Source organism: Bemisia tabaci, chromosome 2, assembly GCF_918797505.1.
Source record: "Bemisia tabaci chromosome 2, PGI_BMITA_v3".
Lineage (NCBI taxonomy): Eukaryota > Metazoa > Arthropoda > Insecta > Hemiptera > Aleyrodidae > Bemisia > Bemisia tabaci.
The window spans coordinates 56118108-56142614 of NC_092794.1; the positions used below are offsets into that span (position 1 = coordinate 56118108).

Genomic DNA, 24507 nt, shown 5'->3' on the forward strand with positions numbered 1-24507 from the left:
TAGCTTTGAAAATCAAATCATAGTACATAAATATCAAGGAAATTCGAAGGCTCAGGAAAGTTCTGTCTGATATGAAGAACATATTCATTCCATCGTTAGATGATATTAGGTGGTTTCAAGGTTTGAGAGGGGTGATAAATAATGTTGCTACTAACCACTTTGGTTTCTTCTTGTGATCCTATTTTCTGGAAGATATTTGTCAGCTGATCTTGGACTTGTTTCGATAAGTGTGTTTTAGGAAGTCCATTTGATGTTTTACCATCTTCGTTTTCACTTTTCTTGCTTCCGTTTTCATTTGATGCGTGCTCCTCAACTTTCAAATGCTTTAAAATAAAATACAAATGATGAGAAAAATTTCAGTTTCAGAATTATGCTAGAATTATTCAAGTTAAAATGAAAGATTGATTCTGCTATAGTCCAGGGTATTTCAAAGATTTTTGAACGTCAGAGGCGAATTTTCATGTTAGAACATGTTACGATCTTTTGTCATATTCAATAGAGGTTCATCTTTTCTTTCCAACAAATTCGACTTTTTCGAGAAGCTGTTGTCTCTCTTTTTTCTTTCATCGTAGCAGAACATGTCGGTATTGAAAAATAGAGTAGAAATTAATATCATCAATTCTCTGCTGCGCAGCTTGAAAAAATCATATTTAAATTTAATCTTAGTGTGCAATTATTACCTCTAGTGATGTTAAATTTGTTAAAAATTACGAGTAAAGTGCAAATTTAAAAATAAATATAAATTTAAAAAAATTCAGTAACAGATAAGATGGATGCCATGTTTTTTCTCGACCTATTCTGGGCAAAAGGAAATGACCCCTTATTTACTACGTTTTGAATTTTGTTGATTCATCCATTTTTGATTTTGATTAGTTGAAAAATTCACTGGACATCAGCATCACATGGCACTCACTAATTCAAAATGCACCTCATTTCCAACGCAAAAAGAACCCCGCACAGAGCATGGGGTCAGCGGCTCTCGATGAAAGTCGATGAAACTTTAATAGATTGATAAAAAGTTCATAATTAAGGGAAAGCCAAAAAATTAGCTCATTTTTGCGAGTAGAAACCGAGATATTCGAAATTGAATCCGGACTATTTTCTATCATGCCGCAGCATGGCGGAAGAATTCCGAGTCCCCTCTCCTCTCGTTGTTCGGCGTTCTCGATCAGACCTCACGTCACTCACGTGAAGATAGGTGCTTATGCGCTCGGCCGGTGCGAATGCCGTACTCCCTCCCTCTCCCCGAATCTGTCAATTCTGTTTCAGCAACTACATTTCAGATTAAACTGGCCGGCGGCGCCGGCACGGGAGAGGTGCGAGAAGCAGGGAACTCCATATCGCACAGCCCGAACGGAGCGTCCTAATGAAAGGAGTGAGTGTAAACAATGCGACATCGTAGTTACCTGGTGAGGAGAGGGGGTTTCCTGGCCGAAGTGCTCAAGCAAGGTAAGGCGACATGGAGAATTTACCTCCGCCGCACAGAAAATAGTCCGGGTTCAATCGCGAATATCTCGGCTTCTACTCGCAAAAAAGAGCTAATTTTTTGGCTTTCCCTTAAATTATGAGCTTCGTATCAATCTATTGAAGTTTCATCGACTTTCATCGAGAGCCGCTGACCCCAAGCTCTGTGCGGGGTTCTTTGCGAAAGGCCTTCGATGACACTAACCTACACATAAAAATGCCCTCAAGTTCTGACAGACAGACTTCATTAATTTTGAATCCATTGATCTAAACATGACCTCCATGTTTTGGGTTTCTGTTTTGAGGTACAACCTTTAATTTATAGCCTCTAAAAAATCCATTTAACTCCCCGTATAAAACTAATACCATTATTTTTCAGCTGATAGGAGGGGTGCACATTTTCATCCAGGTGTCTGATGAGCACTTTCACTTGGTTTTCTTCACGGAAACCAACAAAAAATGACCTCAGTTTTTTCCCATTGACCACTAACCTTTTGAAAAATCAAATTTTCTGTGTTGGTCCGAGACTGAGAAATGCACTTCTGGGAAAATTCAATTTTTCAATATGAGAGTTTCATGATGTTAAATGGGTTTATGGGGGTTATGTGATTGAGTTTGCAAGTAAAAAGACCCCCCTCCCCCCCCCCCCCCCCCACCAAAAAACCAAGGTCATTTTAGGACTCTGCAAATCAAAATTAGCAATGTTCCGTTATCAAAACTTACACCATTTTTTCTTTCTCTGTCACTTTGTGTAATGCCTCCGATTACCAAGTCACCTTTTTTTCATGAAAATAACCAATGAAGGTGGAAGCAACTATCACTATTGACTCTAATTCTCCTAATAAGTTCAACATGATTTTTGAGCATTTTTCTACAGATAGCAACTCATATGAGCTCTAGCAGAAGTTTGCAACAGTCATATTTATTGTAGACTAACAAAACCTGGGAAAATTTCTGCAGTTATGGTGATGAAGCATCTACTCCGTTACTATCTGGCAAAAAGTACTTCATGGCTGATCAACATCCTTGAAGCAAAGAAAAATTCCTATTAGCAGCTATACTTACTTTGAATAGTTTATTAGCATAACAAACAAGCTCTGAATTTTCACCGGGATGATTTGCCACTTTCCTGATATGTACATATAAGTCTGTGCCTTTACATTTTACCATAGTATGCAGCACTGTTTTAAAAGTTCTTAGAGGAGTATCAGAATCTTGCTGCTTCCAAAATGATGATGGATATTCCTGAAAATCATGAATAACAAATATTCAGTACTTCTTGAGTAAAGCATTTTCCATTTTTTAAAGCAGATATTATAAAAGAAGATCTAAAACACAACCAAGAATTTATTTATCAGCCCCGAATTTTTCCTCTCCGTTGACTTAAATTTGCACAAGAGGTCCGACCTAAAAATCGGGTTTATTATAAGTAAAATTTATGTAAGTTTGGCAAACTATCAACTTGAGAAATTCTGTGGATAGAGGTGAAGAGCCATTCATAAACATTTTCGTGTTTTTCCCCCTCATCCCCCGTCTTTTTTTGTCCTTTTTCTTTACAGGTAGATAAGGTTTTAAGTTTTTACATGGGTAGTAAAATTGTTCAAGTTTTCCAATCCTCATTCTCTTGCTTATTGAAATTAATTGCTCTGATAACACGACCTATGAAGCCCCTTTTCTCTTCCAAAATAATTTTTTTCTATTTTCTTTTTTGTTAGTAATATTGCTCAAAAACAAACACAAAGTTGTCTATTTGTTTTACATTTGCAACTTGAATTCACCAATCTTTTACTTTCATAACAAAGCTTAGAGCAGATGTAGACTCTTCCTCAACTTTAAGTGCCTTTGCTGTTTGTGCTTTATGAACACGGTTGCAATAACTATCACCATCCACAGAGGCAGAAAATGCCAATCCTGCATCGACGCTCACCAGGAGTCATGAAAATGTAGCGTGACGTGAACAATTTGGAAGACTGGAGAGTCAAAAGTCTAAATTCAAAGAAAAAAAGATGGAAAGGGTAAACATTTTTGAAATTTATGGGAACTCTTGTGGGAAGCCAATGAAAGAAAGGAAACCTGATAGGCAGGCACATGAAAATGGCAGATTCTGCATCCCCGTAATTATCAGGGTAGAAAAAAAAAATTACCTTCATAAACGCGTTTATCACAAATAGTATTCTATCATAATCTATTTCATCAGACCATTCCGGCAGTTTTTTCAATAACTTCCAGACACACTTCATGACCAGTTCTTGAAAATGCGCTGAGTATTTATCAGATGCGATGCTTAGATGCAGTAATTTAAGTAGTGCACTGAAATCAACATCAGGAAAAAAATTAGGACAAAATAAGAAAGGAGAAATAATAAACCGAAATTATTCTTGTTTATTATGTAGCATGGGCAGTACATATCGCAAAATAAATGGAAGTAACAGCTCCAGCACTATTAGGTGTAAAAAAATTATGTCAGAACTTTTTGGATTCCAGCCCCAATTTTTTTCCTGGCCAGCCATTTTTTTTCATTTCAACCCCTCCCCCCCTTCTATAATAAACCTCATTTTCAAATCAATTTTTCCAAAAGAAAAGGGAAAATCAGTTTCATCAATAAAATGTAAATTTATAAATTGGTCAATAAAAGCAATAAGAGTAGCTGACCTCACACCATATAGTGCAACTCCAAAGCCTCTCGGTAAACCTGGTAATTATAATTTTCCTATTCAAAATGAATTTACAAGATTCAAAGGAATTAAATTACACCATTTATAGAAATTCATGTAACAGAACAGAATCACAATTGCTCTTAAAATTTTATCTTCTAGCAAAGATGAAGAATGGTTGAGTTTTACTGACCAGATTACGTTTGAGTGATCTGATCGGTCGATGACTCGAAAAACTAGAGAATTCACAGCACGAACAAACATTCCTGTTGAGTTATCGCTTCCCTTCTTCTCTATCAACAGTGATATAAGCTGGATCAAGAGTTGCTGCAATGACCCTTCTGAAGCTTTAGTACACAGCTGAGGATGGTTATAAAGCTGAAAAATGAGAAATATTTTATAATAAATATAATTAGGGGAGTGAACTGGTTTAGACTCATTAAAATCTCTGAGAGAGATCCTCCAGATCTCTTCTGAAATTACAATAATTATTTGGTGAAATAATAAATCATTGCCTTTTCATCTTCCTGTCAGAATTTCTTAGTCAAAACAAAGCCCATTTGGGCACCGAAAAGAAAGTCTTAATAGGACTGAATATTTGATTATTCTTTGGCCATAAATAAGATACTTGATGTTCGGCTAAAACTGGTTAGGTAAAATTGGTCAAGGTAGCTACAATGTCCCCAACTCCTAAAAATGCACAATTTAATAAGTCAGAAAATAAGGAGCTTATTGAAATTATCAGTTCCACACTGGTTGATACAAAAAGCATTAATGAGTTTTGTGTCCGGCCAAACATCCAAAGCTTGAGAAACCAGTTTCCCTCTGTTGGTAGGACAATCTATAGGAATCTTTCGTAGACTAAAAGAGAACCCAAACTGAACGTTTGTCAGAAAATATTTTCAGAACTAGAAAAAACAATTTTGCAGTGCTTTTAATACTGAAATCATGGGTAAATTTACCTTTAAAAGGAATGATAAAATAGCGTTATAATTTTGTACAAGCTCTGAATGATTCGATTCACTAAGAAGATCTAACTGTTTTGCTAATTGAAAGACTATTTGCTCTACATAATTTCCTAGTGCCTCCTGAAACAAACAAAAGATGAGGAATTAGTTTCTCTATATTGAGAATCTGAAAACTGAGCACATCGTGCGTGGCACTACCCCTGAGTTAGCAACCCCTGGACTAAATTCGCTAAAGAGCATAATGAAAGCTGTCTATAATTGCTAGAACTGAGCACCATTATTCAAACTCTATTTTAAGAGAATATTCGCACAGAAAACAGGCGTTATGAAGCGCCCACACTATGATACTGATACTGGTATGCGACCGCTAGTTTAATCCACCAGCAAGCGAATAGTGCTTGCAGCTTGTGAAATGTCTCACTAGTTCAATATGCTTTGATTTTGAATACATTAAAAAAAGAACTTTGAATGTATTAATTATTATGCATTTATTAAATAGTTATTACTTATTTAATTATTTTATATTTATGAAATTAATGAATATATTGGCTACGAGTGAATTGAATTAATAATCTCTCACTATAAGGCTGCAACACTTTAGAGGGTTCATAAACCAATTTTTGGACTTCAAGTCCCAAAGAAATGATCTTAATCAATAAAAAAAAAAAAAAAAAAAAAAAAAAAAAAAAAAAAAAAAAAAAAAAAAAAAAAACACTAATAAAGTAACAAACCTGATCAGAATTGAAAACAGCGTCCAGCTCCTTGATTGCATTTACAGAAGTATCCACGTTAGCATTGTATAAATTACTGATGATTTTTTCTACTTTGGAATTCTCATTTTTAATCGGGCTAGTGTAGAAGCCTGCCGACATTGGCCGCAATGGTGACACTACTGGTTCAGGCTTCCTCTTAGAGGGCGACCTTCATGTCCATAAAAATAGAAAAGAAAAGATAGGAAGTAAATTAGAAAAGGTTCAAGCTGTTGAAACAAACTATGTTCCATCCCTTTGAGAAGACCCTTGAGGTTACGAAAATTGAAGATAATGGAGGCTTCAACTCAAAGAGGGCTACTGGCTCATACATAAAAAAATTAATTTGACACAACGGTAATAACAATCAAAAAAAGAGAGCATCTCAGAAATTTAAATTGGTCCGGGTACTTCTAAGGTCTATTTGGGTGCACTTTTACAAGACTAACAAAATTTCACTTCTGGGAAAAATTATTCAACATTTCAAGAATTCTGTCTTCAAGATACTTTTCTATCTAATGATCCTTTTTTCCTTCAGCAAAAGAAACAAATGTGGGTCAAAGGAATAAATGAGGACAAATTAACAGGGAATATACTCACATCACATGAGGTTCCGACAGGAAATTCAAGTCTAGCTCAGCTAATTTAGGAATGTGATACCGGACAGGCGTGGCTTCAATCTGCTCTAAAATTGCTGAATCAAGGCTAAAATGAGGTTCTACTAATGGTTTCGGTGATGTCCTGTAAAGAGAAATATTGCAAGTTAGCAGGGTCAATCAGATGACCAGACAGAAAGAGAAGCGCACCTAAGTTACAGGTCTTGGGATGTGCTGATGGCAGTATTTTTAGTATGCTTTTGAGATGAGGATGTGCTGAGCTAGAAAGCACCCAGCTGTTGCTGCCTGATGTGCTTTAACAAGATAAAAACGGGTAGCATTTCTGTCAATGGAACTCCGGTAAAAAATCTGGTGTTACTGAGCACAGTATCACAGGGACAGTAAAGTGAAGGCAAAGTAGTTTTGAATGAACAACAATAAGAGGGTAACCTTAGAAGCTTAGGGGCAAAGAACTTCTTGCACTCTTAGCACTTCAACTTGGTGCGGAATAACTATATTTAAGATCCCTGCATGAAGAATGTTCCTACAAAAATGGTGAGTCTTGAATGTGCCTCATGTCCTGCAAAGTCAAAATCTAAAAAAAGAGGGGGAGGGGAAAAGAGTGAAGTAACTTGCTAAAGAACAAACCTCCTTTCTAATGGAGGCGTAGTTTCAGCGTAGTTTTGCTCTTCATCACTCTCCGAATCTGCATTGTTGAAAGTCTGCTTCATTGGGGTTGGCTGCATTTGCGGTTCTGGCTGTACAGGGACTCTTGAAGCTTGCGGCGTTTGCTGGATTGGACGAACGCTGGCTACTGGCCGATTCCGGCTCATCCGTTTAATCCTCTCCTCCAGCAGAGACATATCTTTGTCGGAGATCTGGAAGGGAACGAAAATAAACTCACAAAATTATAAACTAACACAACGATTGATTGATGTCACTAAACCATTGGACCCTGATACCACTTCCAAGGACCCTTTCTTTATAGTCCTAAAAATAAGAGTTCCGGAGATTCCCAAAGTCCTGCTTTCAAAGCGTATATGTAATATACGCAATCATTTCAGCCCCCTCCTCAATACTATGTATTGAGTACCTTGGTTTCTTGCCGTAGAGTGACTGGCAAGCTGGCTTCAAATTTTTCGAAGCTTGTCAAAAATTAACTAATTCGTCAACAATTAATACAATTAAGGCAAATACACTAAGTTAGAGTTCACTGCTTGTTTTCATTACCTTTCCCTCACTTTTTCTTCACCTTAAATGCATTTTTGCGGACTTGCAAGAAACAGGATCAAATTACCATAGCTTCACGTTTCAAGAAAAACTAGGTGAGCAGTGAAAAAGAAATTCTTGTACACCCAACTGGATAAAATATGAAAATGAAACTTACCTGACCAACCATTTTAAGAACTTTTTCTCCTTCTAAGAAATATGCAGCCACTACACAATTCAGGGCGGCGCTTCTGACTCCATTATCTCTGTCAGAGATCTGACGAGCAACTTCTTTTAGTGCCGCTGCTGGTGTTGGTTGACAAACGCTGATACCAAAGTTTTCAATTAACCAGCTTAGCTGTTCAAGGCATTCTGAAAACAGGGATTGTTCATTAAATTATAAGTTGGAAACAATTTTTGTTTTAATTTGAAAAAAAATTCGTTGCTGGAGATTTTTAAAGAATTGTGTGAGATGGTAGCACATAAAGAATGCTCTCATTCCAAAAAATACCACTAAGATAAATTTTTTAGGTGTTAAACTTATGAAATTGTTCTGCACAATAAGTGAAAAGAGTAGGGCATACAATTAATATCAAAATCAGCGAACATTGTAATGCAATGTCTGAAGGTAGTAGCACTGAATATATTGGAGTTTGGATTGTAGCCGAGTGCTAGAAATAATGTAAAATTTCTTTAAAAAACTTACATTTTATTAACAAAATACTGAAGCTTTTTGAAGCGAACACTTCCGTATAAATTTGCTAATAAAATGTAAGTTCTTTAAAGAAATTTTACATTATTTCTAGCACTCGGCTACAATCCAAACTCCAATACAATTAATACCTACATAAATTATTAATTACGTAAACTCATCAAAAGTTTTTAAAGTTTTGTTGCATGAGCGGATAAATTTTTTCAATCATTAAAGAGTGAGATGTGTGAGAATGCTCATTCCAGATTCAATTTTTCTGAGAGATTAATGTCATTTTTTGTGCTGTCTTTAGATTAACCGAGTTAGACTGACAGTTTTTATCAATTATTTGCGTTAAGTATTTAATAGGAAACTTTTAATTTGCAAGATATAATCTTCACAATAGCATATTCCGCACGAATTTACCCCTGTTCACAATTGATAATACAATTATGAATTCCCAGAAAATCAATACCTACTCAAACTTAAGCCATTTTTGTTCATTTCGAATGAATTTATCATGCAGCTCTCCAAAACCATTAACTTACCTGTTCGCTGGCGAGCATTTTTAGACTTCAGACCATCCATAATGTAGGTAAAGAGTTTGCTGACAGGATATATAGAACCAATAAGTTTGAAGATTGCCTTTACACTGTTTCTGACTGCATCTTTCGGATCTCCAACCTGGAAGACGGTCAAACAGGACAAATTTTTATACACAATATATGATAACACAACAACTGGTGCAAAACACAACGAATTGGACACAACATTACAAATTGGAGTAATGAATCAGACAAAAGTATTAAAAAAAAAAAAAAAATTCTTTCCCAAGTGAAGGCTGATGGAATAACAATGAAAATGGGAAACAATCATCAATAATCAAACATTCACAACTACAGAGAATTAGCTTCAGAAAACTATTGAAAAAGTAGGATGTGCCTTGACAGACTTATGATTTTGAAAAAGCAAAGAAAGTATGCTGCTAAGTGAGTACGGCAGGGAATGCAATCTCTTGATGGCTAAAGGGCTGGACACGCGTTTGAAGTGAAGTTCCCAAGTAGTGGCTGTTGAGTCAAGGGTTGTGCATCAATGCATCAAAATAAGTAGAGTAGGCCGCTCTCCTTTAAAGGTAATCAATGGCAACACTTGGCTAAACAGCCACCACTTTGAAGCTTCACTTTGAATGTGTGTCCAGCCCTTAAGCAATATTTTAATCAATTCAAAACTGTGTAAAGAAAAGCTCACGTGCACGCAACTTTTCAAAATTGTTTATGCATTTCACCAGCTCCACACTCCTGCATCCTCAGCACAACACCATTCTCTATCCAGTCTTGCTGAAGAATCTGGAAAGTGGAGCCAACAAAACTCGTGCACAATTTGGACAATTTACAGGCAAGTGAGCACTTCTGTACACGGTTCTAAAATTTCTTTCTTGCGGTTCTCCATATTTAAGTTATTTTCTAATCTACTGTTTCAGAGGGTACAAATTGTGGAAGTTGCTGATTTGGCCTTTTTTTTTTTTTTTTTTTATTTTTTATTTTTTTTTTTGTACTGATTTTTAAACACTTATGAACAGCTATTGCATCAAGTCTAAATATTTACAGAAGTACAAGGAGATAAAATGCTTCATTGGGTCAACTAGATGATAGAATACGAAAATTTTTAAGTACTTCGACTTTGACTGGAACGCTCAGAGATTAGTGGATTTTCACTCTTGGTTGAGAAAAGACTAAATTCATGGCAATAATGCCGCTTAAACCTTCTTCTAGAATAAAAATAAAATATTATAAGAGAAGCAAATAAAGAGCAAAAAGATAGTACAAAGCAATGTAAAATTGGTAAAAACATATACGATTGATTATTAATCTTACCTTCAGTACTAAATATGGGATGAATGCTGAAGCTTCAAACTCGAGCATCTGATACTGTTCTTCGATCAAAACAGAGAAGACAGTCTGCAAGTACTCCAATCCTTTCAGCAGAACTGATGGGTTTGTGTCAAAAAATCGGAGCGTCATCCATTTTAAAATCAAATCTAAATTAGCTTTGAGGGCAGGAATGTTGTTCATTAGATCCTGAAAAAATGAATGATACTTACAATTTTTGTGAATTAGCTGTAATTTAAGAATGACTGTGATTTGTTCTGAGAAGGCAGAGCTTTTCTAGAATTTTTCAGAAAAAAATTTCCCGCATACATACATGATTTACAGAGGACATTTTTTAATGAGAAATTTTAGCTTTTCTACTGATTGAAAGTTTTTCAGTGAGGGTAGTTTGATCGTTTTTGGGCCCACCTTAGCTGAATTCTTCAACTCAACAATGTTTTGATCATTGCTGGTATCTTTTTGGGTCTAATAATGGCCTAAACATGAGTCTGAGGACCAATTTCAGCAGAAAATGCCGATTCTTTGGCATTCGACCACAATCCTATATTATTCGCCAAATTCGGCCTTCAGACCCGCGTTTAGGCCAGTATTAGACCCAAAGAGGAATTTAAAATAACCAAATCATGCAACATTCTGTAAAACATAGACCCTCAATGAAAAAAAAATCGTAGAGTCCAGGCAATTCGGAGTGAGCCCAAAAACCGCCCTTAATGATACCCATACTTTCATTAAAAAAACCTGCTAAAACTTGGGAATGAATAACATCTCCAAGTGTTTGAAAAATTACATTTGATGAAAGTAGTGAAGAGTCATGAAATTAAACATCCTGAAAGTTTATTGAGAGAAAAAGAAGCCACATTAAGAAACTGAAAAATCCTTCTTCAGTATGATTGTCAAGTTGCTACATTCACGCTATTTCTGGTATTGGCTTTGAAAATTTAATGAAAATTTGAGGACCTGGTGCCTGTCATTTCATGACTGAATACCAATAGCTCCAATAAAAAAATAATTTAGCATCCTAATTCCCAAGTCTTCAAATGTCATATGAGTTTTGAAATGGTTTTGCAGAGCCATTGGTGATAGAATTCGAATTCAACATCAGACTCTTCAAGTAGCAACTTGTTTCATGATGCCCCTATTTACCAAAATTACATGATCGTCAGAAGAATACCCTTGGCAAAGAGAAATAATAAAAGTGAGTTACGGCTTTTTAATGACAAGTTTTTGAGTGTTTATCTTGAGTCCTTACATCGTTAAGAAGATCTATTGCCTTCAAATGATACTTGAAATCAGCATGGAACATGTTTGCGATGAGAGTTTTGTTGACATTGGCAGTTGTCATTTGTTCCTTCAGAAGCTCAAAAAATTCTTCTCTTGGCGTAGTAAAGTTCCACTTGATGACCTGGAAAAGAAATGAAAGTGGTGATAATTTGAAAAATAAAATTCTCTGTTTTATTCTTCAAAAAGTAGTATAGCCGAACACTTGCACTAAATCCAAAGATGCAAAGAGCTACAAACAAGGGTCAGTGCTGCACATGTATGTGTCTTGTACTTTTACCCTATCTGGTTTGTTATTTATCAAGAAGAGTAAAAGCAATGAAGTTTTACTGCCCAAAAATTTCAAGGCTCCGGATTCTGGATCCAGGTAGATGAATCCTACAAGAAGAATGTATATTACAACCTAAAAGAATATCTAGATTAAGAAAATTCTGTATACCTAGATGTAGAATTGTTTGACTTTGTTCTCTTTTGTATAACTCGAAGGAACCAATAAATTATTATTATTAGCATACTTTCTCACAAAAAAAAAAATCGTTTTTGGTGTGTGTTTCAAACCTAGAAGAGCCTCAATTATTATTATTCCTTCAAAAATTAATAAATGCTGATGTGACAAGGGAGTCTCAATCGACCTTTCAGGTATATTTGCAGGCAGGAGAGAAGTTGACTATTACATCATAATAAAAAATGAATTATCATTATCATAAATATTGGTATGAAGCTCTTTTTTAAAGAAACAATGGGTGAAAAGGTGTCGAAGTTCAACTAAAAATTTCTTGCAAACCTTACTTATTTAAAGTGAAATGGGGGGGGGGGGGGAATGACTTAATCAACTGATATGCATATCTTTTAAATCATGAGCTAGCTATAATGGCCCGTACGCAAGAAATTTCAATCGAAATTCGACAGTAAGTAACAATGATTTTGGCTCTCAATACCTTCATTTTGTGTTCATCAATGCTGCGTTGATTCTTCTGGCTATTAACCTGTAGAAGCGGTGATGAGTCAATGTCTTCATCCTTTTTCCTGGAGACTGGTTTCAGAGTTGCAGCCTACAATGAAATAATAAGAAAGCTGTATTATGATGTTACAATTTGCAATTACAAGGAACACTCAAAAGTAAAATATGTACCTGTATTCTGCGTATTGTCAAAGTTTACAAGGTAAGCAATTAATTCATTAGAAAAAAACTTGAATATTCTGCGCAGAGGATTTTTTTTTTTTTATTTGCTGTTCTATCATGGTGCATTCAAATTTTCTGAATTGCATTTCATTTGAAATCAGGTGTGACCCTCATTCAATAAAAATACAAAGTAGCAATGTAAAAGCATAAATTTCAGTGTTTCTTCTATAGATTACAAAAAAATAATGGAAAGAAATCACAATGATTAATTTATTTACTTTGGCCTTCAGCGCTCCTCCAGACTTGACACTAGGAGCAGCCCCTTGTTTTGAGGCTGCATTTTGTGGTTTCGATGCTGTGGCTGGAGCAGCATTACTTTTCGCTGTTTTAGCACTCGAGGGCTTCTCAGGAATAGGAACATAGGCACGATTTTTGTCCAGAATACCTTTGATGGTTGTTACAGAGGCTGGCTGAAATTAAAAAAAAAAAAAAAAACAAAGAAACAAAATTAATTTTAAATTAGAACGACACACATATACGACAATGTTTTTCATTTTAGATGATAGAGAGAAAAATATAATTCATTTGACGTGCATCTTTTGTGTAAATCTAGCAAACAGTGGCTTCTGGCCTTCCCTTCCTCCTCCCAGCCACCATGCGTCTAATGCTCCTAAAAATAGGGGGGGGGGGGGGCTGGGCCATTGTGGCGCCTAAAAAGGTTGACACACCTGCCAAATTTTTCAAACTTGCAATTGCAGAGCAGCAGTAGTTTATATGCTTATGCAAAAAGTCAATTGGGCTCCTAAGGAATTTTAGATAACTTCTAAAAATTTGGCTTTCTGGCCTAGGTGGCTACTAAAATTTTAGGGGTAAGGCAGATCACTGCTCGCAGAACTGTAGTCAAATTTTCCACCCTTGAAAGTAAGCCAATTGAAGAATTGGGGTGCCCAAATTTGGCTAGGAAAAAAAAGGCCTAATTAAACATGTTTCAGGAAGGTTACAGCTCCTTTGAAGGTTCATCCTAGAATTCATGGGCGCTGGCTTAAAAGACCAAGCCAGTTTATCTCACTGAAATTCTGAACATGATATTCCAGGGTGTCTACTAAAACAGGCTGGCCAGAAATCAGTACTTTTACGGTACTTTTTCAATGCATTCCTACGGAATTTGGTACCTTAACGGCAAAATTCAGTACGTGTTTAGTGCCTCCACTGGACAAAATTAAAAAATGTTAAGAATTTGAAACTCACACTCGAATTTTGACAAATATGATGCAGATACAAAATTTCATTAATGCACACTAAAAAAAAGACATACCGTCCGTTTCGGACTCGAAGACCGAAAGTTCCGGGTGCTGGAGCCGTAGCTTTGATTGCTCCAAGTGCTACACCAGGAACTTTCCGCCTCTGAGCCCCAAATGCTGTAGGTATGTCTATATAGCCTCTAAGTACGGCTTCCAAGACCAGAGTTTTTTTTCCAGGGATGGCTTGAAGATTAACTTACTGCACAGATGCAACCTTGCAGGCGAATACTATCCTAAGAATCAACACGCAGGGGATTGCATACTTTCCAGGCTTAATTAAAAATCACAAGTGGTATAAGGGAAAAAATAATTCCGCACCTTTTTATAGAATTTCTACACTTTTTCAGTACTTCCAGACCGCCCTTAAAAAATCAATACTATCCTCGGACTTTCCAGAGATTCCAGACTAGTAGACACCCTGTATTGACAAAGAAAGGCAAATACATACCTTTAATTTCTCAACCTGGGCTGCCATAGCCTGGTAACCAATGTGCGTCATAATGGGAACGATCACTTCGTTTGAATTCTTTCGTACATCCGCATTTCGATCTTCAAGGTTTGCATACAAAGTTGGTAAACAGGCTGTCAGCTCCTCTTTCGGCACACTTTTTAGGGTAGGTAGCTTTTCTGTTAACCAAGCCCATAACTCACTTCGCAAGGCTGGCGAACCTGATTTCAAAGCATCAGCTATCATTTCTCCGTCAAAAAGTTCTCGAAAACCGCATGTTTCTCCCCATGTGTTCAGGCATTTAAGTGCAGGATCGTGAATGAAACTCTGGAAAAAGAACAAATAAAGTTATTATTGGCCCTTAAGAGCTAATGTTGACCCTTCACTTTGTTGCCAAATTAACTCGAACATGGGAAGAAAGTTATGTATACTTTATCTTCGTCTCTTCTGGTGATTCTGGAAACAGTAAAATAGATTAGATGGTTCTCAAGGGCTATATAAAATATTCCACATTAAATCCCAACAATTTGAGAGATATGTTTGCGCCCTAAACTGAGGGACATCTTGTTGCTCCTCTGACGTAAGGGCGTATCTCAAGTTCCTCATAAGCCCCAGAAAGCATGGCATTATACGGAGTGCAGGGGTCATGTTGAAATCGAGATACGCCTTTACGTTAGAGGAGCAACGATCTGTTCTGAGTTTGATGAGAAAGTGTCAAAATGTGATAATTTTGCTGGGCACAGCGCCTCAAAATTGGCTGCACCATGAGCCCCCACACTTCATGACCACACTAACATGACCAGAATAAGCCGCACCCTAATGCAATTACCTCAAAACTTACATAATGATTACCTACTTTTTTCTCCTACAAGTATTTTAAAAGAAAAAAAAAGAACCTGACAAGAACGTTAACCAAGCCCACTTACCTTGGGATCTCCAAGTCCTTTCAAGACTCCTGGTATGAAAATTGAGGTGTACATTTTACAGGAAGAGCCCATAGCAGAAGCAATTTGAATCACAAGATTTAGTGCAGATGCAGTGATTTTAGCATTCGAGTCAGATAGTCTCTGCTGAATCAATGCTGCAGCTTCACCGACACCGTTCGAAATGAATCGTGCTTCTGTGATGATAACTTTCAACTTGTCGAGTGCTTCATCACGAACCTACGAGCAGGAATCATTACATGGTTAATTATGCGGATAAAATTCCTAAATTAGTTTGATAATCCAACTGCGGGTGTCTTTTTTACATCTATATTCACTGGTTTTCCTACACGATTAAAATTCTATCTTAGCGCCCACAATACTACTTTTATGAATTATGAAAGAATTTTAAGCATTAAACATTTTTGGCTATGCCATTTTACTTCATTTTTGGCATATTTAATTGAGCTAGGACTGTATCTTATTGTATCCTGACTGTTCAAAGTTCTCTGAACTCCTTCGGTTAAACCACTTGTATGACCTTTTGGGGACTTATTTGACTTTAATCTGAACAAATTTGAAAATGGACGGTTGATTTCTGACATGTTGTCACAGAGAAGGCAAAAATTTCACTATTAATATATTTCCCCAAATTTATCTGACGAACACTTGTTTCACACTCCTCTCGGGACAGATGGTTCTCTCATGCACAGAAAATCAAAATTTTTGCTGTACCTTCTCTTTTATTTCTAGAAAACCTTTCCCACTTTATCCAGACTTTTTGGATTTGTAATGACTGTAGGAACCCTGTACCGGCAATCATACTATGAGAATCAAAATTCCTTAACCAAAATTTTATCTTACCTTCCAATTTTTATCGCCCAATTCATTTATCAGTGAATCTGTTATCTGCGGTCGTATGTCAACACGTGGAACAATGTCCTGGATCTTCACTTTAGGTACCTCTACTTCCTCTTCAACATCATCATCTGCATCTTTTCTACTTTCAGCTTGTTTTGCTCCTTTGCCACGGATTGGCACTGGGGGTGTTTCACCAGCTCTCTGTATCGATGAAAAGGCAAAAAAAGGAGATTACATTGGCAGAGCATTTGAAACAAAGAGTTTGCCTCTGTCTCTTTCTCACAAAATTATCAATACTGCAAAAACAGCTTCCACAGGAAAATCTTTGGACAAGCTGATATCTTGATGAAAATGGATTCTGTCAAAATGCTGATGGACCACTGGTCAAGGTCTGAGTTGAAGCATTCTGATAGGTTAACCTTTCAAAATTTCATGCAGAACACAATGTGCGCAGCAAAAATTAACACCTAACCAAGAAATAAACGCACTGGTTGTGAAAAATTTGATTTTCCTGCTCACAAGAAATGAAAGGGTCTACATGGATCAAATCAAGGGTTAAAACGGTCTTGGAGGGCTCGTTGATAAACACACAACATACCATAGGAGAAGAACATCAACTTACCCGACTGAACTCTGTATTGATTTGTTGGACCAGTGCAGCTTTATCATTTTCAAAGAACATGCTCAGCTGTTGCCCCATGTAGAGATACATGGTGCCTAGCAAGGAAATGCCTGCACTTCTGACTCCGACGTTGGTTGCATTAACAGCTTTTTTCACATTATCCATCAGAGACTTCGGTTCCATGCTAATGTTACAAAGAAAAACAGAAACCAAATTTAATTAGGAATAAAACGTTGTATCATATTTGTGCTTTCTAATTCTTTTAATCATTCATTTTTGAAACAACATTTCCTCAATCCTCTCTCTTTTTTTTAATTGTTTGAAAACTCTCCTCCTACTGGTACTATACAAATTCCAACATTTTATTACTTAGGGTGATTTGACTGAAATGTATGGAAATCTAGACATTATTTGGACCCAAAGCAGCAAAGAGAAACTATGAAAATTGTAATATTGTGAAGATACCAATTTTTCTTAATTTCCTCACTATTAAAAAGAGCTGTGACATATAAATAAGTATATTGGCTGGGTCTGTTTCCTTCCTTGTCTCTGTCTAGTGTCTGTGTTTCTATTGGAGGATCCGGTCAGTTGCTTGTTTTGCTCTTATTTTCAAGGGAGGTTTGCAGTGTAAATGATTTTTCATTTGTTTTTTTTTAAGAGCAATTGTTTTAGAACATCTCACCCTGAAGATCCCTTTAAGACTGAGTGATACATTTCCTTGAATTTCAAAATTCTCAGACTTTTAAAGGATTTCAAGCTTAAAAAAGCACCTCATGAGACAAAACAAGTTCAAAATTCTGGCTCTTTTGATAAGCAAAAGCAACTGAAAAGCTTCAAAAGAATAATATTTAAAAATGTTCAAAAATAGAATATCCTGATTTTTCAGGATCTTGCCACTTTGTAAGATTTTGCTGGACAATGCAATATACCCTTGAAATGCTAAAATGAGTAAGTTGCGCTAGTCACAGAATCAAGTTTTGATGATTTTAGATCATAGATCCGCAAAAAGTCATAGAATCCGTCCTGACACCAAGTTTCTACATTCATTATGAAAGGAGATATTGCCCTTCGAAAAGCATGGTGGTCATCCATTGCAGTAGTGCATATCAAGGTTCCTTCCACTTCAGTTCAATTCGTGTTCTAAACAGAACGACTAGTGAAAACGTGTGCATCACTAATTGATAAGCATGGTTGGTACTACCGCGGTGGAGGACATCATGAGCCGTATTTTTTCGGAGGGCAAGGTCTTCATTAATTTTGAACATAGAAACTTGGCGTTTAGACAAGCCTCATTATTTTTGGCTGATCTATAAGCACAAAACATCAACACACAATTTTTGAATGAAGTAAATGACCCATCAAAGCAACTAGATTATGTTTTTCCTAACTCATTTCCTTCAATGCTGCTTCCACATTCTAATTTCTAGACAGCACTGGAGAGACTGAAAAAAATTGACATATCCATGCTGAAATGAGTTATATGCCAAAGAATTAACAAAAGGAACTGAGGACATAAGATTGGTATATATCATAGTTCACTTTGATTTAATTCATCAGCACAGGGTTCCTTTCATCAGAAATACAGTCAAATGAATGAAATTTTATGATGATCATGCCGGAACTTTATGAGGCCCAGAATTGAGGTTGACTTTGCATTATGAAAATTACATACACAAATCCGAACTCGAGAATAGCGTTGGACATCCAGTTCAATGTCTCCTGCTGTACTTTTGGATTTTTCTGGGTGTTGAAAGCATAATTTAAAACCTCCGTTGAAACAAGGTCTAAACGTGAGGCTTCTGCCAGAAGGGTCAGTGCCTCTGCAGCTGCCGAACCATTCTTGGGATCTCCCAGTAGGGATGCAGTGTCCGTCAAGACAATATTTAATGCCGTACTGAAAATTGAAAAGCATTAACAACTGGGTTAGTAGAAGGACTTAAGGGGGACAGAGGTAATCCAAACAATAGGTGAGAACAAAATTAAATCAGATGCATTGAAAATAAAATAAATTAATTATCAAACTATAAACTGAGTCTAAAAACAATGCGTTAACATAATCTGTATTCAGTTTGGTTGGTGTTCCTCTGTTAAAAAATTTCCATAAATTTGTACCATTCAAAAACTTTTTTCTCTCAAATGTTTAACTTTTTGAAACTTGGGCAGGAGAAATAAGGCGTTCGCAGCACCTTCAGGTATTTTGTAAACATATTTTTGCCATTTCACTCACGAACTTTTAGAATATAACTGGTTGTCTACATTTTGAAGTTTGCTGATTTTCCAACAGTAAAATCAGTTTTAGACTTGGAAGTGTATCAGTAACATTGCTGTTGCAACAAAACAAGACATGACTAGGCGAAAACTTCTGTGCAAACATGTGTTCCGTTTCCTGTAGCTCAGCAAGAATTTCTTAAATATAAAAAATATTTATGCCATTTTCAGTTTTTGACAGAAAGTTGCTACCTGTAAAGATCTTAAACTAACAAGAAAATAAAAGTGTAATAAGTACCCAGATACGTTTGACAAAAAAGAGGTTATCATAGTTTGCATTTCAAAAACTACAATGTGTAGAAAGAGTTTTTTTTTTTTTTCAGTTATAATTTGCCTTTGAAAGAAAACAAATAAATCGCCATGGTGGCCAGACAATAATGTGACATTATGTGCTAGAAAATCATTTAAAAATTACTTACTTGCACATATTAATTTTGACAGCGCCATCAAAATCAATATATTCAAGTTAGTAGGTTCTAAATGATCTTCAAAATTGCCAGATTTAAGTAAAACGTCACTCTTTTTATTGGTAAAAAAAATGAACAATATTGCTTGCAAAGGTTTCTTTCCACAAGCCATTATCTACCATCAAAAATCCAAATTTTGATTCTTCGAACCACCTAGCTAGACAAATACTGCTCCTTAAAAGAATTTTCTCCTGTAGAGTAAAACTTTTATTTAACGGACATTAGTTCAACAAATTTTTCAGATTAGCAAATTTCTCCTCAGTCCCGAAAAAAATCCCTATCTTTTTAATGTAAATATAATTACATTGAGTGGATTTTGGTTTAACGCATGTTCAATTCGATGAAGAAAATCTACTCCGAGTGCAGTCTTCACCATGTAAAACAAACTAGATTTGACAAATGGACCAAAATCTTCCAGAGCCTAGCATTTACACTGGGAAAAAGGCACACATGTCTATGCCTGCATGTTTCTTCGCTTGTCTTCAGAAACTCATTAAAGTAAAGTTTAACTGTACTAAGATCCATTTTTCCAAGAAGGGTCACATAAAAGATCTCTGAATCAAAATATTTTAGCCTTCAAAAAGAAGCATGTAAAAGAGTCGTGGAGTCTCCACACTGAGCAATATCTGATGGTAGAATGTAATTTTGCATTATAAATTTTCCTGTTTGTCTTATTGGGATGGGTTGGATAGAAATTATCTACAAAGTGGGTTGAAAAAATACTAATCCAGAGCTGCAAGTCTACAGTTTACGATAGCTGCTCCAATGATTGCAAAGACAGCACCATTATCATTATACTACCATCAAAAGAAAAATGTACAAACATGGAGAGAGGCGAATCATACCTGGAAATGGGAAATTTCTCTGCAATCCTTTTCAGAGTGTCCAGACGAAACTTGAGGACTTGAAAGTTATTATCTTTTAAACCGGGCTTTTTCGTTAAAACTTTAAAAAGTACTTGGCTTGGTGCTTCGCCAGCACCGATGGATTCAACAAGCTGTAAATTATGATTATTTTTTATTAGAATTAAAGCAACATAAGGATAAATTTAGTCTTTGTAAAGAGACCGTGCTCCTTCTCCCAAACTTTTTGGAACATGCTATCCTCAGTTTTTTTTTACCTGAAGCATATTGATGAGAGCAGCAGAACTGAAATTACAAGGATTGCAATCATTTTTCTGCTTGTTGGCAAAGTTTCTTCATGTCGCAACATAAAAGTTTTCCAGAGGATGTGCCTTCTTGGAGGTTAATCATGAGGTTTTCCCTTTTTTCTTATTGAGCCTTCTAGGACCTTGCTGCTATGAATATTAAAACTGGCAGTGTTTTATGAGTGGATTGGCAAAGCAGTTGATCATATTCTATGCTTGTTGTTAAGATAGCTTTATGCCTATGGAACATACAGCTCCCTTTGCTTAGTATTTAGTTTATTTCTTTTCAATTTCCTTAAAATTTAGGCTTTCATAAATCTGCTCAAAAATGGCCATCTTCACACCTGATATTTTACTAGTAGGTAACATATTTCACACAGAGGATACTTTATCAGATAGAGAAACAATTTGATGCAATATTTAAATAAACATACAAGCCACTTTTCTGTATGAAAAATTAATTGTGGTAGAAGACACAGAAATACTGAGATTGATTTCATATGTATTGCTCCTATCATGTGCATTTACAAAGAAAACATTGTATGTAGGGTTTCTACAATCCTTGCACTCGACTAAATGAATAAACTTTTGATAGCTTAAATGGTTTGAAAGGTGCTGAGGACCTATTCTTTGAACCATAAAGGACAAGACACACTAAAAACTTAATTTAGAAATATTATCCAAAAAATGAGTGGATTTATTCGACAAATAGAATAATGGTCGCGAACTCACCTGTAGAAACTGCTCTGCCGCAGCCAATCGGGTCTTCCAGGAGCTATCTGTCAAGTGGTTCAATAAATTAGGTGGCAGCAGGGATTCACATTTTTCTTCAAACTCTTCATCTGTTATTTCACGCTCAGGAGGCGTTTTTGCTGCAGTGCTTTTGACAGATTTACTCGCCACTGAAAAATAACAAGAAAAAAAATTAGAGCATTCTAAAAATCATTAACAGAGCGACTAAAAGAAGACAATCATTGTATCAAGCTTAAAAACTTGTATATTAGGCAATATATTTTACACTTACCCAACTTCCCCGGAAATGTTCAGTGGCACTTCAATCTATCTCACATCCTCCTTTCTTATATAAAAAAGTCGAGAGTTCTAAATATTTCTAGGTATTATTTCATCGTTTTTTAGCCTAGGATTGCAGCAAATTGGTACTTCATCCTTCTGGCGTCCTGGCTCATGGGGTGCGACCCAAGAAACCCTCCTCCCGAGTGTGTTTTGCAATGTGAAAGCAACCCTAAGTATCGAAAAGACATCCACCCACTTAGGGACTCCAGCTCTCCTCTGCATAAATGCATCCAAACTGATAAGTTAAGATAACTCATAAGAAACCATTGTCATTTAAGACATGTTACACCATAAGTAAAAGAGTGGAAATACTTAAAAAGACACATCAAACATTGCAGAGAAAGTTATTTTTGCGATTAATTAGTTACTCCTACAGTATAAGGGCCCAGCAAACGGAGTAAAACCATTAACATATATTGAAGTAAAATAAAGAGCACTTAATACACTGCTTACGGTTGCTTGTGGATCCAGTGATGGTCTTCTTGGCAAGAGAACTTTTGGATTTGGTTATTGTGCCTGAGGCAATTGGACGCTTAACAGGCTTCGGGGCAACGCTTCCGGCTTTGGGTTTTTCCTCTACTTTCGGAGCAGCAGAGGCCGGCCGTTCATCTCTCGTTTTAGTAACTTTAGCTGTGATGACAGCTTTTTCACAGCCTTCTTTAATCTGAAAACAAAAGATGTATCAGCTAAACAATAAATTAACATGACATAAGTCAACTGAGGAGATGGACTCTGCCCTTAAATTGTTAACATTTCCTCTGAGCACTTTTTTTTGTTCCTTTTCTATAAAATCTTTCATTGATAAAAATTAATATTATTAACACAAAATAAAAATGATTAAAATCTATGATAGAATAGTACAATATAACTCTTAGAAGTAGGCAGGGATGTTCCATCTTGCCTTAAAAAATGCTGAAAACGAGAAGGTTTCTTTGTGGCATGAACATTTATTTTACTGAGGTAAAAGCAAACTAAAACTATGACGAAATCAAAATTTTCAACTTAATCTCACAAAATATTGAGTGCATTCCTTAATCGTTTTTGTTGCTTTTACCTTGCCTGTATTTCTCAGTTTATTATCTTTTTTTTGGTTCCGTTGTTGCGTGTTTTGCTGCTTGTACTATCCATGATCAAGAGGTTTCTGTTCACTTAATTAAGAAGATAATGTATTCTGTGACGTTTTCTTCTCTCCGATTCCATGCTTTTATTCTGTTTTCCAGATTATAGGGGCCCAAAAATGGGCATAATTGAACTATTTTGGTGCAGCGATCTTTAGCCACGTCTTTGTGAAGAAGGAATACTGGATTACGAGAAACACCATATTAGAAATTTTTGCACCCCTCATGGTAAAAATTAGAGTCTGAAGAGGTTATAAGTTTGAAAACAAAGAATAGAGTGTTGCTTACTTTTCCTAGTTTCAAGGCATCTACATCAGGCAAAAATGGCATCATAACTTTTTCTCCTACAACTTTCATGGCTACTCCTAACGCATCTGCTGAGCTATCTCTCACCAGAGGGTCTGCGAACACAAAGAAAAAATTGGTAAGTGGAAAGCTAGAAAAAAAATTCCAAATACTCTATAACAGAAAATGAAATCACTTTTGAGACACAAGGAATACATTCACAGAGAGAGAAAAGTGAAAATTTCACATTTAAAAGAAATAAAAAAAAAAGAAGAAGACTCAAAGCAGAAAATATTGGTGATGTAAAATGGTAGCCTTCTTTAATTTGTAACAAATACATTATGAGACCATTGAATGATAGTGCTAGTTGATGGTATTAGTTTTTACACATGCTGGAGGAATTAAAGAATATGTCACTCAAACAGTTGGCATTTATGGCAGTATATTTCAGGTCACTTTGTTCGTCAGAGATTGAACATACAAAGTTTTCCAGACTACCCGTATCAGACTTTTTTCTCCGTTATTTAAGTGGGGCTGAGTCAGGAACCGCAGGGTTGAGTGAAGAATGGAGATGTTGCATGTGTGAGGGATTTGCGATTTGACTGCTGTCTTTTATGTAAAAGTTTGCGAGAAACACGATGGTGCCACAGGTTTTCTCTGAAATCAACTCCCAAGCTCAAAAAAAAGCTCGCTAGCAAGCTAGCAGGGTTGCCGTGTTTTCAGTTTTGGAGTCCCCAAAGAAAGTTGCAGCCCTGTCAATGTATTTGCTCCCTATCTTTGCATGGAGAGTTTGTTTTAATGTAGAGGTGGACTCTCAGGATAGCATGGGATATCTCCTCCATTTTGGCCTCACTTTGAGAGCTTTTTTTTGGCCTACATGGCACCATCGTATTTCTCGCAAACTTTTACATAAGAATCTACAGTCAAATCGCAAATCCCTCACACATACAACATCTCCATTGTAATCAAAGAGACCGCATTTTACCATCTTCAAGCCTCATCTCCCACTCAGTCCTTTGTGGCCATTAAGAGAGGGGCCCTCTCATTGATAAGCCAGCTCCATCACAATTTTGAAATTATTTTACAAAATCAGAAATTATAGAAAATTTTAACCAGAACTGATATCAAGGAGTTCAAAATCGGCCCCACCCTGTCCAAATTAGAATTACTGACATCAAAGTTGAGGGACAGAGCACCCTGAAATGAATACTAGGTCACTGACTTGGTTTAAAGGCCAAGGAAAAAGGGATATCCAAAGTAATCAACCCTGAGAAATCCGAATATGATGGTCCCAAAGCCACCTGAGGGCTTTAATGATGGGGAGGAAGAGGTCCCTGAACTTATAAATTCAAAAAATCTGGGTTTTTTTTAC

The 24507-nt window shown here is 36.2% G+C and overlaps 1 protein-coding gene across 4 annotated transcripts in view; it reads right to left on the bottom strand.

The window, feature by feature from the left end:
• The window catches only part of msps (msps cytoskeleton-associated protein 5), a 36079-nt gene that overhangs the window by 3987 nt on the left and 7585 nt on the right, over window positions 1–24507 (bottom strand). For all 4 annotated transcript variants that reach the window (XM_019047204.2, XM_019047201.2, XM_019047202.2 and 1 more), the window contains exons 10-32: window positions 23139–23251; window positions 22186–22396; window positions 21391–21560; window positions 20357–20508; window positions 18449–18670; window positions 16777–16960; window positions 16158–16355; window positions 15297–15533; window positions 14371–14697; window positions 12900–13091; window positions 12437–12550; window positions 11470–11622; window positions 10206–10409; window positions 8880–9015; window positions 7819–8012; window positions 7080–7309; window positions 6436–6576; window positions 5818–6007; window positions 5081–5206; window positions 4312–4496; window positions 3609–3774; window positions 2530–2709; window positions 156–323 (exon numbers count right to left, since the gene is read on the bottom strand). In XM_019047204.2, the coding sequence (XP_018902749.2) occupies window positions 156–323; window positions 2530–2709; window positions 3609–3774; window positions 4312–4496; window positions 5081–5206; window positions 5818–6007; window positions 6436–6576; window positions 7080–7309; window positions 7819–8012; window positions 8880–9015; window positions 10206–10409; window positions 11470–11622; window positions 12437–12550; window positions 12900–13091; window positions 14371–14697; window positions 15297–15533; window positions 16158–16355; window positions 16777–16960; window positions 18449–18670; window positions 20357–20508; window positions 21391–21560; window positions 22186–22396; window positions 23139–23251 (4193 nt within the window). The remainder of the gene's footprint in view (window positions 1–155; window positions 324–2529; window positions 2710–3608; window positions 3775–4311; window positions 4497–5080; window positions 5207–5817; window positions 6008–6435; window positions 6577–7079; window positions 7310–7818; window positions 8013–8879; window positions 9016–10205; window positions 10410–11469; window positions 11623–12436; window positions 12551–12899; window positions 13092–14370; window positions 14698–15296; window positions 15534–16157; window positions 16356–16776; window positions 16961–18448; window positions 18671–20356; window positions 20509–21390; window positions 21561–22185; window positions 22397–23138; window positions 23252–24507) is intronic.